Source organism: Taeniopygia guttata, chromosome W, assembly GCF_048771995.1.
Source record: "Taeniopygia guttata chromosome W, bTaeGut7.mat, whole genome shotgun sequence".
Classification (NCBI taxonomy): domain Eukaryota; kingdom Metazoa; phylum Chordata; class Aves; order Passeriformes; family Estrildidae; genus Taeniopygia; species Taeniopygia guttata.
The window spans coordinates 25,844,016-25,860,306 of record NC_133064.1 but is presented as its reverse complement, the minus strand read 5'-3'; the positions used below and the strand labels follow the sequence as shown (position 1 = coordinate 25,860,306).

General features: G+C 37.8%; 1 protein-coding gene across 10 annotated transcripts in view; it reads right to left on the bottom strand.

The window, feature by feature from the left end:
* Nucleotides 1-418: 418 nt before the first annotated feature.
* The window catches only part of LOC116806883 (arrestin domain-containing protein 3-like), a 28,029-nt gene continuing 12,156 nt past the window's right edge, over nucleotides 419-16,291 (bottom strand). Inside the window, exons 3-9 of one of the 10 annotated variants that reach the window (XR_012053352.1) lie at nucleotides 15,845-15,992; nucleotides 14,516-14,618; nucleotides 13,808-14,064; nucleotides 13,294-13,392; nucleotides 12,252-12,406; nucleotides 7,593-10,651; nucleotides 419-6,094 (exon numbers count right to left, since the gene is read on the bottom strand). Coding sequence is in view for 4 of the 10 variants with exons in the window: in XM_032744704.3 (XP_032600595.1) it covers nucleotides 10,595-10,651; nucleotides 12,252-12,406; nucleotides 13,230-13,392; nucleotides 13,808-14,064; nucleotides 14,516-14,618; nucleotides 15,845-15,992 (883 nt within the window). In the remaining 6 variants the exon portion in view is untranslated. Of the gene's footprint in view, nucleotides 6,095-7,547; nucleotides 10,652-12,112; nucleotides 12,407-13,229; nucleotides 13,393-13,807; nucleotides 14,065-14,515; nucleotides 14,619-15,844; nucleotides 15,993-16,291 lie in introns of those variants that run through there. The other 9 variants (XR_012053353.1, XR_004365951.3, XR_012053351.1 and 6 more) reach the window with 9 other exon arrangements.

Below are 16,291 nucleotides of genomic sequence, written 5' to 3'. Positions count from 1 at the left end.
ATAGACTGGTTAACCATACAGACTGCAACTGATTTAGAATTGGCCCTAAAACTAGGATGCAAGTAATAAAAAATAAAAAAAATATATTACCCAGTAAATGGTTTATATCATCAGAGCTGAATGAAACATGGAAAAATCTATTATATTCTGTTTGCTGACTGATGGACAAGCATGACAAAGTTGCCTTGAACATTAACATGACCAGCTCTAGTGGGAAGCTTAATTTGGATTCTAGGCAATTTGACGACACTAAGGGATTGTTTATATTTAGATAATTGCATGACCTTTCAGATTAAAAAAAAAAAAAATTAGATTTTGTAGTGATTTTTCCTTCCTCTTATGTTTTCCCATTTTATTCAGTTGAAAACAAGTGCCGTATCTCTTTTGAGAAAGATTGAATGACATCCCACTCATAAAATCATTTTAGACAGAACATTTATTAAATCAATGAACAGCTAACAGGTTCTGACTTCTCCCATTCCCAACATTTGTTGAGGAACAGGCATGTCAAAGGCATACTTTAGAATAGTCTGATGCACAGAAACAAAAGGGGAATCATCTTTCACTTCATAATTCCCTCTGTTGTCCTTAGTGGGAACCTGTAGAGGGATTTCATGGCAGGCCTCAGTGCTGTCGCATGTGGTGATTCACCATCTTAGATTTTTGCTTTTCTTGTATAAGAGATCAGACTCTACTGCCAAAGAGGCGAACTTAATGCTTAATACCTGGTTTTGCACTTCAATATTAATTAATGGATATGAGTTTGGGGTTGGTTTGGTTTTTTGTGATTGTATATTTCTACCCCCTTAAAAATTGCATGCTCTCACCTTCCCTATAGTAAGTTATTGCTTTTCATCCAAATGTGACAAACATTTATAGCAAGGTGCTTGAAACAAACTAAGAATGCAATGTCCTTCTAAATTCCAAATATTTCATGTTATGAACTGGATTAAAGGTACACTATTCAATTTGTATGCCACAGCATCATCTAGCCTCTATTCAGAAGCTACCACTAGGTCAGAAGATATGGAGACGTAGCTCTAAAAAGAGCAAGCTGCAGCTGACAGGGAGTGAACAATTGCTTAGAGAACAAATAGATTACTTTTTTCCTATTTCAGGAATATCGTTCAGAGGGCAGTTGAAACACACCTGATGCCATGTCTTTGTACATTGCTATCACTAGAAAAAAATAAAATCCTTTTTAACTGTCATGAAAGTGTAAGTCCTTGGTGTCTCCTAAAGTTCTGAGAGTCTCTGAAGAAAATTCTGCTCAAAATTCATGGAATGTGGAAACTCTGTGACTAGACAGAGTCAGCTTGGACTCTCCAGTCAAATCAATATTCCTAGGAGCAGCTGTCATCTTTTAACAGAAGCCTACTGAAAAATAACATTGGATGCTTGACTCTGCAGTTGCATATAGCCATATCATTTGATTCACAGGATTCAGTTCAAAGCAGCAGCATTCAGATTAGCAAAGATGTGTCCCTGTAGAAAGTTCATTACTGGACAAAAGCCAAGCTTACTCTATTTGTTCTGAAGAATGTTCTTTGATTCTATAGCTGAACTTTAGTGAGTGTTGCTGTCCTGCAAAAAAACTAAGGTAGCTGTAGTTTATGGTAAATTACTGGCTGATTTTCCTAAAACATGAAATGCTTAAATTTAAAAAGGGATTAATAAGTGTTATTTTAACTAGATAACTGAAAAAAAAATTAATCAGTTTTGCAATGTTGCCTAATATCTCTCAGATATTGGCGTTTCATGATTCATCACCCTTTTATATAGTATTATGGATAGCTGATATAAAAGTCATTAGTTTTATATCCTGGTAGAGCACAGATTTGTATGCATGCACAGGTATTTTAATATTCAGAAATACAAAACATTTGGTTTTTTTAAATTAATCCCCCCCCCATATCACAAAGAATAAAACTGGTAATTTCCAATTTTTTTATTAATGCTAGTGTTGCCAGAATGATTTTTGCTTTTATAATTCCTTTATATATATATATTTATATATTCATAGTTCTGTAGGCTATTGTTGTACAGTTATATAGTTCCTAGCTTGCTCCAGTACTTTTCCCTACCCTGACAGGCAGAAAGACAAAACACATTCCTGAGACTCCAAACCCCCGGGAGGTCCAAGGCCCCTATCCCATCTTGGTTCTTCCTGGGAGCCAAGGTTGAAACCAGCTCTTCAAGACACATTTTCATAAACAAAGTTTAGTTCCTATCTAAAGGGTGGCAACAGAAGAGGTGGAACCAAAAGGGGGGAATTACTTCATCACTTGTGCTTCTAATTGGGGATTCTTGTCAATTATGCTAATTGGCCAAGCTTACAAAACTGTATTCACCCCATGTGGGTTGGGCATTTTTCCATATCTGCCCCTGGAGCCCTCCAATAAAGATCAGCCTTTATATTACCTCCTATACTAATACTGTTTTGAAAGTGTGTTGTTTTTTTTCTAGGTATTTAAGGCATTGGTAGCAATAAACCTAAAGGTAGGAAAAAATAAAAAAGAGCAGTGATTGTGGTCTAAAAATGTAATTTCAAGAAAATGTTGCACAAAAATGCTCAAAGTGTCTGTCCCTTAAATGACACTGATGATAATTTAAATTCTGACATTGCCACATAGCATTAGAAACTTTAGTTATTAAAAAGGGTCATGCTGTTATTAGAAAAAATATTCTAATCATTTTCACTCAGCTATAAAGGGGTTCTGAGTCTATAATCACAATGAGAGACAACTTTATTTTCTATATTTCCTATTGGATTCAATCAAAACTCAAGCACTAATGATTCACAGTGTTATTAATGGGAAAAAAAAAAACCCTTAAAATATCTTTCTGGATTCTCCTTAGTTCGCAGTTACAAATTCAAAATTAAATAAAAATGCTTTATTCGACACAATAATTCACACATTTAGGAAGTCTAGTGTTTGCATTATACAAGGAGTTAGATCCAATGTTTGGGTTGTCTATGTTAGTAGCATATACCATAAAACCTCCTGTAACAATACCATGATAATTTAGCAGTCTTCAGTACCTTCAACACCAACAGTCAGGAAAAGCATTTATTGGACTCTTGAGTCCTGGCTGCGAGCCTAGTGATCCTTGCCTTAGGTCAAAAGACACTTTGATATCAAGCAATGATGTTAGTCCATTCTTTCAGAGGTTCAGCTGTGTGCAGTATACAGAAACAAGATGCTATGGCAGTGCTTCATTTCTGGAATGTTGAGGAGATGTATTAATATCTTGCAAAGCTCTACTGACCAAAACACAAATCACAGATAGTGATTTTCAACATCTGGTAACATTAGACTTCTAAGTAAACAGCAAGACACACCTTATTGACCCCAGTTCAACAAACCAACCTTCAGATCCCAACTGCAAATCACCGAGTTATCTGGCTTTTAAAGTAATTCCCCTTCCCCAGTTTCTTCCCACCCCTACAAAAATGTGCAGTCCCTGCCTCCACCATATGTACTGGAAAACACTAAATAACTTGATCAGAGGTCATGAGTTACAGTAATTTTTAAGCAGTGTCCTGAAAAAAAACATTCATATCCTGTAAGTTATTGGTATTTTCTAAGTTTAGGAGATTGTATTATAGCTTCCCATCTGAAACTTAGCCCTAAGAAACCATTGATATAAACAAGGCAAAGGAAATGAAGGTGCTGAAACTCAGCTCTTGTACTAATCAGTGGTGTAGCTCCAGAAATAGTTTTTCTCTATGTAGTTGATACATAGCATATGCATTTCTGATAGCAATTTGATCCCTACGGCTGTTATCTTACACAAAGACACAATATTCAATGTTTTGGTCACAAACAATCTTACAGATTACAATTAAAGCATTTTAAAGCATTTAAACAAAAATTTAAAGTTTCTTTTTCACAAGGAAGAACAATAGGAAAAAATTTAATTGTTTTCCACATGGTTCTCTTAAAGCAAAGTCCATAAGGACATATTCAGCACCAAAAGTTAATTTAAAAAAGAAGCACAGCCAAAAAAAAAAAAAAAACCAAAACCAACAAACCAACCAAAAACAGAAAACCCCAACCAAAACCTAGCCATAGAAGCAAATCTATAAAGCAAACATTTAATACTGCACTTTGTTTCGCTAATGCTTGGATTTTACTTTTTCCTAATTCAGATCAAGATTCTATATCAAATATTGGGCTACAACTATGAACCTATAATGCCTCTGAACAACTAATAAAAAATTTTAAGTGGGAAATCTTTATTTGATAAGGTTTTAGAATTTTTCACTCTGATCACAGCCTGTGATGCAACATAAATTATGACAACATTGGTCAATTTTGCTTCATATATAGTTTTTCCAATATACTGGGATAAGTGTTTCAATGCTACATATACCAACAACTATTCCCTAGTCTGTTAACAAAAAAGAAAAAAAAGTTAAATTATCAAATACCCTTTTATGCCAACAATTTTAATATGTAAAATTTTGTCTGGTTGGAAAGGATTGAAGGACAGTCACAAAAATGTCAATATAAGACCTCACCCAATTTCCAATTCTTGCTTATCAAAGTCTAAACATTTGAACTGAATCACTGAAGACATGACTCTCATTTAACCACCCTGTCATCATTTTTGGAACATAAAATATCTTTCATGTTCTCATAAAGGCCACTTATGGAAAATCCTATTTTTTTATATTTATGAAGCCTTAAAAATAAGGCATAACTTTGTAAGAATGAGCACAATACAAAACCACCAGCTTTCCCTCCCCTCCTCTCCCCTCCCCTCCCCGCTGTTTCATTGTACAAGGATTCACACAATGAGTTAGCTTTTAAATAGTCAACATCAGACATGTCTCAGACAATAGTTTTTGTTGTTGGTTTTTGGTTTTGGGTGGAGTTTTTTGTTGTTGGTTTTTGGTTTTGGGTGGAATTTTTTTGTTCTTGGTGGTTGTTTGTTTGTTTTTATTTATTTACATGGTTTCTGAAAAGAAAACTTACATTTACAAATCTCTAGCATAAAAACACTGATCAGATCTAATAGCTCCATCATTCATTTCTTCTTTAGAATACATTCAAGTCAGTTCTTTTTCTACATAATTTCTCACATTCTAGATGAATGTATGATTAAAGCTGTTGGATTTCTTGTTTGTTTCATAGAATCATAGAATATCTTGAGTTGGAAGGGACCCACAAGGATCATCGAAGTCCAACTCCTGGCCCTGCACAGGACAGTCCCAAGAATCCCATCCTGTGCCTGAGAGCATCATCCAAACACTTCCTGAGATTTGTCAGACTTGGTGCTGTGACCACTTCCTCGGGGAACCCATTCCAGTGCCCAACCACCCTTAGGGTGAAGAACCTTTTCCTAATATCCAACCTAAATCTCCCCTGATAGACCTTCAGGCCATTCCCTTGGGTCCTGTTACTGGTCACCAGAGAGAAGAGATCAGTATCAGGGCCTGCCCCTCCACTTGCTCTCATGAGGAAGCTGTAGACTGCAATGAGGTCTCCCTTCAGTCTCCTCTTCTCCAGGCTGAACAAACCAAGTGACCTCAGACACTCCTCATAAGGCTTCCCCTCTAGAGCTTTCACTATCTTTGCAGTCCCCCTTTGGATGCTCTCTAATAGATTTATATCCTTCTTATATTGTGGCACCCAAAACTGCCCCCAGGACTCAAGGTGAGACCGCACCAGTGTGGAGCAGAGCGGGACAAGCATCTCCCTTGACTGGTTGATGATGCTGTGCCTGATGCACCCCAGGACACGGTTGGCCCTCCTGGCTGCCAGGGCACTGCTGACTCATATTTAACTTGGCATTGACCAGGACCCCCAGTTCCCTTTCTGCAGAGTTGCTCTCCAGCCTCTTGTTCCCCAGTCTGTCCATACATCCAGGGTTGCCCCATCCCAGGTGCAGAGTCTGGCACTTGCCTTTGTTGAACTTCATATGGTTGGTGATTGCCCAGCCCTCTCATTTGTCAAGATCTCTCTGCAGGGCCTCTCTGCCTTTGAGGGAGTCAACAGTCCTTCCCATTTTATTATCGTCAGCAAACTTAGTATACCTTCAAGTCCTGCATCCAAGTCGTTTATGAAGATGTTGAAGAGAACTGGCCCTAAAATGGAAATTTTTTGTTATAAATTGTTTGTTTTAAAGCTCTCAGGATTAGCCCAGAAGCAATCAGAGCAATTCTCAGCAAACTAATTGGAGTACAGTTGGTAACACTGATACTCTGGCTCAGTTTTATAATAGTTTCAGTCTACCAACCTCCAAACCAAGATGATAAGGCAAATAGAGCAATATTTGGGTCACTTAAACAAGCTTCAGGTCAACAGAACCTGGTTCTCATAGATGACTTCAGCTACCCAGACATTTGTTGGAAGAACAATACAGCAGCTCATATTTCAGCCATCAAGTTCCTGGAATACGTAGAGGACTGCTTCCTCATACAAATGTCAAGATGTGCCAAACAGAAATGAGGCACTGCTGGACTTGCTTCTCACAAACCAAGAAAAACTGCTTTGTAATATCCGTTAGTGATAACCTTGGCTGCAGTGATCACAATATCGTGGAATTGGAGAGCCAGCTGAGCACGCTAAAGGTTAGTATTAAGACAAAGGTTTTAGATTTTAGAAGAGCAAACTTCAGCTTGCTCAGAGCTCATTTGGGAGGGATTCAATGGGAAGCTTCCACAGAGGATAAAGGTGTTAGTGAGGGCTGGGAGTTTTTCCAAGAATGCTTTCCTGGAAGCACAAAAGCAATTCATCGCCTTTAAAGGTAAAAGAAATAGGCAGAGCAAGAGACCCGCCCCTAGTTTAACTGCAAGTCTCCGTATCTGCTCAAAACCAAGAGACACATACCAGAGATGGAAAAGCAGACAAATATCTATTGAATACTACAAATGCAATGTCAGGGCATGCAGAGAAGCAGTGTCCGAGATTGAGAAGCAAGATGTTTTCTATTGCCATCTGTGTAGCAGTTGTCTTCTGGCCAGTTTTCCTTATCTCTTGTTAATGGGCCCATCAATGTCTCGCCACATGACTCAGAGATAACTCCCTCCAGGAGCCATTTCTGTTTAACAGATAATCAAGGAGCCACAACATTACTCAAAATGACATCAGCCCATTGTGAGATGCCCCGCCCAGGGGGGAGGAGCTAAGCATCCCCACCTAGATATATTCTGGAGTTTTAGGACAGAGCAACAGCCTTCCCACAAGTTTCCAAGAGGACACAGATGAGGTTTCCACTGGACTGACTACACCTTTTCTACAAGACCACTACTCCAACAGAAACCACATCTGCCACTCCAAGAGGACTGCAGCCACTCCAATTTGTACTGCTACCAACATGCTGGCCAAAGGGGTGTCAAACTGTATTCTAACTTTGTCAGTGGTTTTCCTTTTATATTATTGCATGTATTTTGTTTCTTTTCCCTTTTCCCAATAAATTGTATTTCTGACTTGGAGTCTCTCACTGGTTTTGCTTTCAAACCAGAACAAGAAGTTAGAAAAGCAAAAGTTCAACCCAAATTGAAATTGTCCAGAGATGTCAAAAATCCAAAGAAAGGGTTCTTTGTGTATGTAAATAGTAAGAAACAGAAGGAAAATATGGACCTGATGTTAAACAGGAGAGATGAATTGGTCACCAACAGTGCTGAAAAGGCTAGAGGTTCTCAACACTCTCTTCTCCTCTGTCTTCTTCACACAGCACTGTCGGGCCCCAAGCCTTGGGAACAAAAATCCAGGTTAATGCAAACACAGACCTACTGTCAATGAAGAAAGAGTTGAGTTGTCATGTGAACTGCTACAGGAGCTTGACCCCAACAAATCAATGGACCCTAACACTGTTCACTCAAGCGTGTTAAGAGAGTTGGCTGACACCATTGCAAGGCTGCTTGCTCTCCATAACCTTTGAGAAGTCACAGAGATTGAGGCACTGCCCAGGAGATTGGAAGAAGCCTAATATCACCCCCATCTACAAGAAAGGATTAAAAGAGGATCGTGGAGATTATAGATCCATCAGTCTTATTCAGTCTCTGGGAAAGTTATTGAACAAATCTTCCTTGAGGCTATTAGAAGTCAAATGAAGCATGGGATTGGAAAAGCCAGCATGGACTCTCCAAGGGCAAATTATGCTTAACAAACCTGATCACCTTCTATGACTAAGTAACTGTCTTGGTTATGTGGGGCAAGCAGTGGACACTGTCTACATGGATTTCTCCAAGGCTTTCGATGCTGTTTCCCACAGCCTCCTCCTACAGAGACTAATGTGTTATGGTCTAGACAAGTGATCTGTGCAGTGGGTGGGGAACTGGCTGACAGGCCACACCTAGAAGGTGGTGGTAAATAGTTCCTTTTCAAACTGGAAATCTGTCACAAGTGGGGTCCCCCAGGGATCGATATTGGGCCCCAATGCTGTTTAATATCTTTATAAGTAATCTGGATGATGGAATCAAGTGTACCCCAATGAAGTGTGCTGATGATACTGAGCAGGGAAGCGGACACTTTGGAAGAAAGATCCACCCTGCAGGAAGACCTGGATAGGCTGGAAGAGTGGGCTGACAAGAACCTTATGAAGTTAAACAAAGACAAACATTTTGCACCTGGAAAACATCATCCAGGAATGCAGCATAGGCTGGGATCTATCCCTCTGGGGAGATGTTCTGTGGAAAGGGCCCTAGGGATCCTGGTGGACAACAAACTGAATATGAGTGAACAGTGAGCTGCTGTGGCAGAGAGCCAACAGGATGCTGGGTTGCATAGACAAGGGCACCACCAGCAGAGATAAAGAAATCATTATCCCACTCTACTCAGTACCTTATCAGGCCACACTTGGAATACTGTGTTCACTTTTGGTCCCTGATATACAAAAGAAGATGTGGGCAGGATGGAGAGGGTCCAGAGAAGGGCCACAGAGATGATTCAAGGACTGGGAAGCTCCCATGTGAAGAAAGGCTGAGAGAACTGAGTTTGTTCAGCCTTGAGAAAAGAAGGCTAAGGGGAGACCATATTGCCATGTTCCAGTATTTAAAGGGTGGCTACAAAGAAGATGGAGACTTCCTTTTTACAAGGAGTCACATGGAAAAGACAAGGGGTAATAGGTACAAGTTACTCCTCAGGAGATTCCAATTGAACATGAGAGAACAAATTTTCACAATGAGAACAATAATAAATAATCTCCCCAGGGAAGTGGCAGATTCCCCAACATCGGACACTTTTTAGGTGTACTAGGGCATCTTGTCTAGACCATGTTTTTGCCAAGAAAGGTTGGACCAGATAATCCTTGAGCTCCCTTCCAATCTGGTGTTCTATGATTCTGTGTCAGAGTATCATAAACCCTGAAGATAATACCAAATGGGCAAACTGAACTGCTGCTTAGTTGCCATAGTTCAATTTTTTCTTGCAATCTGAAATACACTTTCTACTAGAGACTCATTTTATATATAATTTTTGATGATTAGGGAACTACATATTATTTAAATAAAACCAAACACAAACCAACCAACAAACCTTTTCCTTCCTATCCCTAATAGTTAAGATTATATCTGCCCGTGAACCCTGGACAGCATATGATTATCCCCTTTTCACACTTTCTTTTCACACTTTGCTAGTGTCTGCTGGTGCTACTTTCACTTTGTAAGTTTTGTGCATGTCCCTGTTCAAAATCCCCCTCAAAGAACAAAACCAAAACACAAATATAAAAGTGCAACATAAAACAAATATCATTCTAGCAGTTTGGCAAGTGATGAATTCACCTGAGATTAAGTGATCTTTAGGCAGTCTGTAACAAAACACTGCTTTGCAATAAAAGCAGAAAGGCAACAAATTATTTTAAGAAATCAAGAAGGTATACAATCTTGATTATGTCTCATTAGTTTCCTTCTGTTCTCTCTTCCCCCACCTATCTGTTGCTTTCTACTACAGTTGGCTGCAAAACATACAGCAAGGATTGACCTTGAAGGCATGTAATGCTTGTAAATAAATCTACAATAGGATCCAAGCTGAAGAGGTGATACAGGATCAGCCTACTAGGACAATTCTGAGCATGTGCATATGCAGGCAAAGTCCAGGCTACATCAAATTAAAAGAAAAGAAAAAGTCAGGGCTTTTGTCAGCCTTTATACAATATATAATTTTTTTTTTTTTTTTTGGTAAAGCTGTCTTTTGTTCCTTGTTGTGCAGATCACAAGCAATTGGGGAGGGGTTGGTAACAGCAGTCCATCACAAATGAGAATAAGTTGTAGTGACACTTAACTGTGTAACATAAGTAATAAGCATGTGCAAATTTTCATAGAATCATAGAAAGCAGCCATTCCTCTCTTACAACATTACAACATGGTTTGAGTGTTTTGAAACACCTGAGTGCACGCTAATAAGGCTGCTTCTAGTATGTGCCACTATTTAATGGAGGGGGACGCAGGTTTTCAAGCATGCAGAGCAGTCCTATGTTGTGCTGTAGGTGTCAAAGCATGATCACAGGTTCTTTTCATTTATTCACCATACAGGCAAGAGCAATACCATTTCCTTTAAAACCAAGTCTCCACGATGACACCTTGATCTTCAACACAGAAGGTGTGATTCAAAACCCAAGTCAAGACAGCTTTTTATGGATTCCTTCAACGAGAAGGGCAAGATGGTATCTCATCTGTGGGCTGATCTGTGTTTGGATTAATCTAACAAAAAGAAAAAGAAATAACCCCAAAACAACAACAACAAAAAAAACCCCAACCAAACAATTGACCAAATAAACCCAGAACAAAACAACCAAACTAAACCAAAACAAAAAAACACCTCCAAAAATAAAAGCCATGACAACTCAGTGCATTTCAGCATCAATTGCTAGGAATAAAAATCAAAATTCACAAGTTTAAGACAATTATATTGATATGTGGCATTTCCAGTCCAAGGGTTATTGAAATAACTGAAAAACTTCTAGTTAGAAAAAACTTTGGATAAACAGTAATAGAAATACTAGATCCAGTGGAAGACTCTAAACTACAAGTTGATGGCAATTTAAGAATAAGAATAAATAACTGCTATAAAAATTTTTTTCTCCTTTACTCACACAGAAGTCTTTTGAATTATCTGATATATACAAAAAAGAAGATGACACATATCACTGGAAACATAATTTAAGAAATATTTAATTGAGAGAAGCGAAGAAGTTTTTCTTGAAATGGCAGAAATTTATCAATAAAAAAATCATTCTACTCTTAAATTAAAGTAGTTAATACTCAAATATCCTATGGGATATTTCAAAAAGTTCATGTGTTTGAAACCTTACCTCTTCTTCCTCTCTACAGGAGAAATAAAGGGTACAAGCTTGCTAACTTTGGTCTCAAAAACTAGATGTAATAATAGTTTACATGTACATTGCATCTTTTAGACAAAAATACAAAAATGAATCAGTTAACTTCATATAGACCTTTGTTTTTGCATTTCAAGCTGGGGGGGGGGGGAATGTCATGCTACATAATGCTATTTTCCTAAAGTGGATCAATTCAGACAAAATTTGGCCAGAGGACACTTCTTTTTTCATTTGTCCTATATCACTTATTTTTATTGAAAAAGAAAAAAAGAAACACAACATGAAAAGCTTTGAAATTTGCATCTCATTCATGGTTATTCAGTTGCTGCATTTTTGGTTCTGTGAAGTCCAAAAGTGTTGAAGAACTGTGTATTTCAGAAAACTTTTCTACATTAAACTTCTGAAAGGCCTACATTCACAGAATTTAAACACACATGCAGGCAAAACAGATTAGTGGTTGCTATAAAATGTTAGGAAGCAGAAAAGGTGAAAGAGTTGAAACCATATTTTTAATACACAATTTTTTTTAAATTATGTTTCTAAAATGGCAACAACACTTTGAAAATTTCCAGAAAGTATTAGACTAGGGAAGAGTGCTGCCAAGAAGAATTACCTCCCTGGTTGGCAGCTCCAGGAAATAGCATGATGGAGAAGCCAAGGCACCTCATGGAGCACCTTTTAAATTTAAGGTTGCAGAGTTCACGTAAAAAATAAAATTTAAAAAAAATATAAAAAGGGTAATCCAGGCTGTAAAACAGGCATGGAAAACTTATGATGCAATTCATCTGCATCTTGCAAACAAACAAAACTCCTCCTCAAAACCAGCTTATTCCATGTTCATCATTTTAATGGTTTCTTCCAATTTTAGGAAGGAGAAACAGGTTTCTAAACTTGTTCCATCAGACAAATAAAAAAATCAGCCACAAACAATATATAAATCATCATAGTCTGACACATATACCTACTTCTGAATATAGGGGAGGAGGCAGAAAACGAAACTCCTGGATGTATGCAAATAATGGTCCCTGCAGTGCTCTCTGAAAATCATCAAAAGCAGCTACAGGTGCAAGGCCAGACTGTCTGTTTTCCTCTGTGACCACTTCTGCATAGCTAGGAGGTGCTGGAGGGAGAAAGTACATACAGTTCAAACAGCAAGTTTTTATGCATGACAAAATATACAACATGACAAATATTAAACTTCAACCACTGAAAAATTCATCGGCAGATAAACAATGACTTAAAAATTGTTAAACAAAAAAGGGAGATTATTTTGTTTTATTCTGATATTAAGCTTATGTTCAAAGACAGGCTGACCATTGTTTATTGTGGCTGAATTATCCCCTTAAAATTTAAAGCAGACCAAAAATAATTTATTCTCTGTACAGGTAGAAATGTCAGAACATTGCAGTCCTCTGTACTCCAGAAGTCTCCAGGTCTGGGATTTGCACTTTAAAAAAGCAAGATATTAGATATGCAAAAAGAGAAGGAAGGAAATACATAATTCTTTCTTTGGTCATGAGAAATCTCCCATATAAAAGAATATTATCTTTTCACAAAGCCTTGGCTACTCAGGCTGATGAGAAAGCCCAGAAACTGCTATTATGGGTTGCAATGCCTTATAACCAAGGATGCAATTGAGATACTGGAAGTGGAAGCAATGAAGTTATGCATAGATACAATGGTATCCTGTGCTTTTATTTCTGCTACTTTCCAGAGGAGCTAGATTTCACCACCTGTCCTAGAGACAGAAAGGCAGGGAGGGAAAAAAAAAATCTCTTGCTCTACACAGAACAAGCAGGTGGCAAGAAAACATCCACAATGGATTTCCTGTGGGCTTTATTATAAAAGGATGTAATTTGACTCTGTTAACAAGACTGCAATGAATAAAGCAGACAAAAATCAAGAGAGTAGTGAATTGATTGGGATTTGTATTATCATGCTACCTTCTAGTCTTTCAGGCAGAGTCAGACCAAGCCAATTCATGTTCATGCTACCCTGGCTGCTTACGCTTGATGTTCTGCTGCCAACTGAATGTAGAGGAATGGTACCAATGACGAGTGGTAAGTTAAGGAACAAATCCACAGCTCCTGGAATATCAACATATACCTGAAGAAAAATGAAACAAGTATATGATTAAAATGTGGGGTTTTATCAGCATTTCATAAGTATTAGGCTAAGTTATCTTTCTATGAAAGTTTTCATGAGGAGATTGTTTCTAATAGCCCCTTTTAGGGTCCATGCCCCTATGGAGACATGAGCTCTTCAAGTTAAGAAGAGTCTTAAAATGACCCCTCACATGGAAATGCAGTTTACTCATTAAATGCTTGCTTAGTTGACAGACAGCTGCTTTAAGAACTTGCATGATTTAAATTAAATTTACTTACCAGACCTCCTGTCATGACACTAATACAAGAACATGTATTTCTTTCATAACTAATCATCACAAAATGCTATTCTAGAAATTTATATGGCATGTTGGAAGCTACTCATTCTTGCGAGTGAAACAGACTGCCCCACATACCATCAGTGAATACTCCACACGGATTATACTACAGTCAAGGATTGAAGGGGAAACAGGTGGAATTTTCAACTGTTTGCCATTCCAGGTTTCTGTTTTGCCAGATGACAAGGATTCCCCACAGAGGTTGGCAACAAGCTGTCTGACTTCCTTCATTTTCCCTTTGGCATAGAATGCCTGCGTTTGGTAAATGGTTGCCTTTGGCACCACCATACGGGAAGAACAATTCTCAATCTCAGCAAAGATCTGAATTGATTCACCTGAAACAAAAAGGAAAAAACCCAAAAATCAACAAAACACACCAGAATTTCAATTTCTCTTTACATTTACAAGGCAGCTTAAGCAAACTTTCACATTCTTTATACTGTTATAACAATGCTGCTTTCACTGCTCTACCTGAAAAAAAAAATGCACTGATGCTAATAGAAACAAGATCCCCATCAGCTGTTCTAAAAGGAAAAAGAAAACAAAACATTCAAAAAAATTACCAGTCTAACACCCAAAACATGCCAGTCTAACAGATGAGGTCACTGAGTCATCTAGAGATACAAGCAGTGCTGTCTTAGTTAACAGGGTATGCAGAGAAGATTGCTAAATGCAGACTGATGTGGTACAAATATCCTTAATGTTTCATTCATGTAAAAACAGTAGTACAGACTCCAGCTTTAAAAAGAAGGAAAACCACACAGAATTGATTATAGGGTCACATACCTGGGGTGTAGCCCTTTCTTTCAATTTTGGCACTTAAAGATATTGGGCCTGAGGTACAAAGCCAACAACATAGAGTCTTTTCTTTTGTGCCTGCTTGGGGTGACTGCAAGAAGAAGAAAAGTATTGTCCATCAAATTAGGAGCTCCATGAATCTCGTCGGGTATTTAAACCAACACAGGAAAAGAATAATTTTCATAATGTGGTTATTATTACATATTTTGATAAACAAAACTGCTTTAATAGGAAAAGTCTCAAGCAGTTAAACAACATTATACAGATACAATGTTTGTCCTAATTCCACTGGTGTATTCGTATTGCTTTTTCTGCGATCCTCCATACTACAGCCACAATTAAAACAATACTAAAATAAAATACAGTATACCTTAAAACAAAAGGCTTCATAGCCTACACATCCCAACATAATGCTGCAGAGTTTTTCATTTAACTAACAGCAAATTAGAACATCTTAACACTTTCCATTATGCTGCATTTCCAAAGCAAAATAACTAAGCTAAACGACTGTAATCTTTACTCCTGCTATTTCCTCAGTTTCTGAATAATCCTGTTTCATCTATGTTAAAAAGACTTATTTTACACAACACCAGGATTTAGGGCTTGATCCAAAGCCCACTAAAGTCAAATGAGAGACCTTCGATTTTCATGGAGTTTTTACAAGGTCCCTTTGCAAGCTGATTTTTCACCCATACACACAAGAAATCTGTTTCAATGGTCTTCTGATTTTCTTTCCCCTCTAGATTAAAATTTGAGAAGGGGATAAAATAAAGGATTTTTAGACCAGACTGAAATCAAATCCTCACTGAGAGCAGTTCTGATATTAAAGTTATTTTAATAAAATGATATTTCAGAAAAAGATTATACAGAATTGCGATAATTTCCTCCTCAACTATCCATATGGAAATTATCACTTGTGCACTGCAGTAAATTTTTTACTTTGCATTTTTAAGTTAGCAGTCCCTCACTAAAATATTAAGCATTGCATTGTTCCTTCATAGATTATTCCTTATTTATAATTTAAGAGGGCCAGGTCACCAAATTTTCTTCCTTACTGAGAGTCTACAATTTGGTAGTATCAGTTTAGACCGACAAATGCATTTTATGTCTTGTAAAGATCAAGCAACTCCAAGTACAGGATAACCTAGCCTTCAAAATACCAGCAGTTAGAGTTGTTAAACTGATATAATACTTAGAAGAGCTGTACTTAAACTAGCAAATACATATTAGGTAAAGTTGCATGCTGACATTGTTTCAGTTATTATATTTCATTATTTTTATGCAAGAAAAGGAATGAGTAGTTGTGTCAGTTCTTACCAGTAATGAAGGAGTGTTGATATCTATATGTTCAAAGACTGTAAATTCCTTCTTTAATTTTACTGGTAGAAGCCAAGGCCTATTCAATTCAGCTTTCACCCAATACCGCACACTGCCGTGTCTGCCTTCGAATGAGGTAGCAAGTGGTCTGTGCAGAACAAAGGTCAAAGTTGAGTAAAGGTTTTCTCTCATTCCAGTGCAATTGGTCAGATTTGGAATTAGTATGTTGTTGGGGTTTAGGATTTTTCCTTTTGTTTTTTCTCTTAGGGAATTTCCTCCCACTTTGTTGCTACGAATAATGACTGGTACTTAACAGAAGAAGTAACCACAGAGAAGGGGAGGAGTGCAGCTGGCATTACTATCTTGGCTGAGCTGGCATTCTCCTAGAAAGGGCAGAGATATCTTGAGATTTGGGCTGGGGGAAGGGGTTGGGTGCAGCTTCTAGCT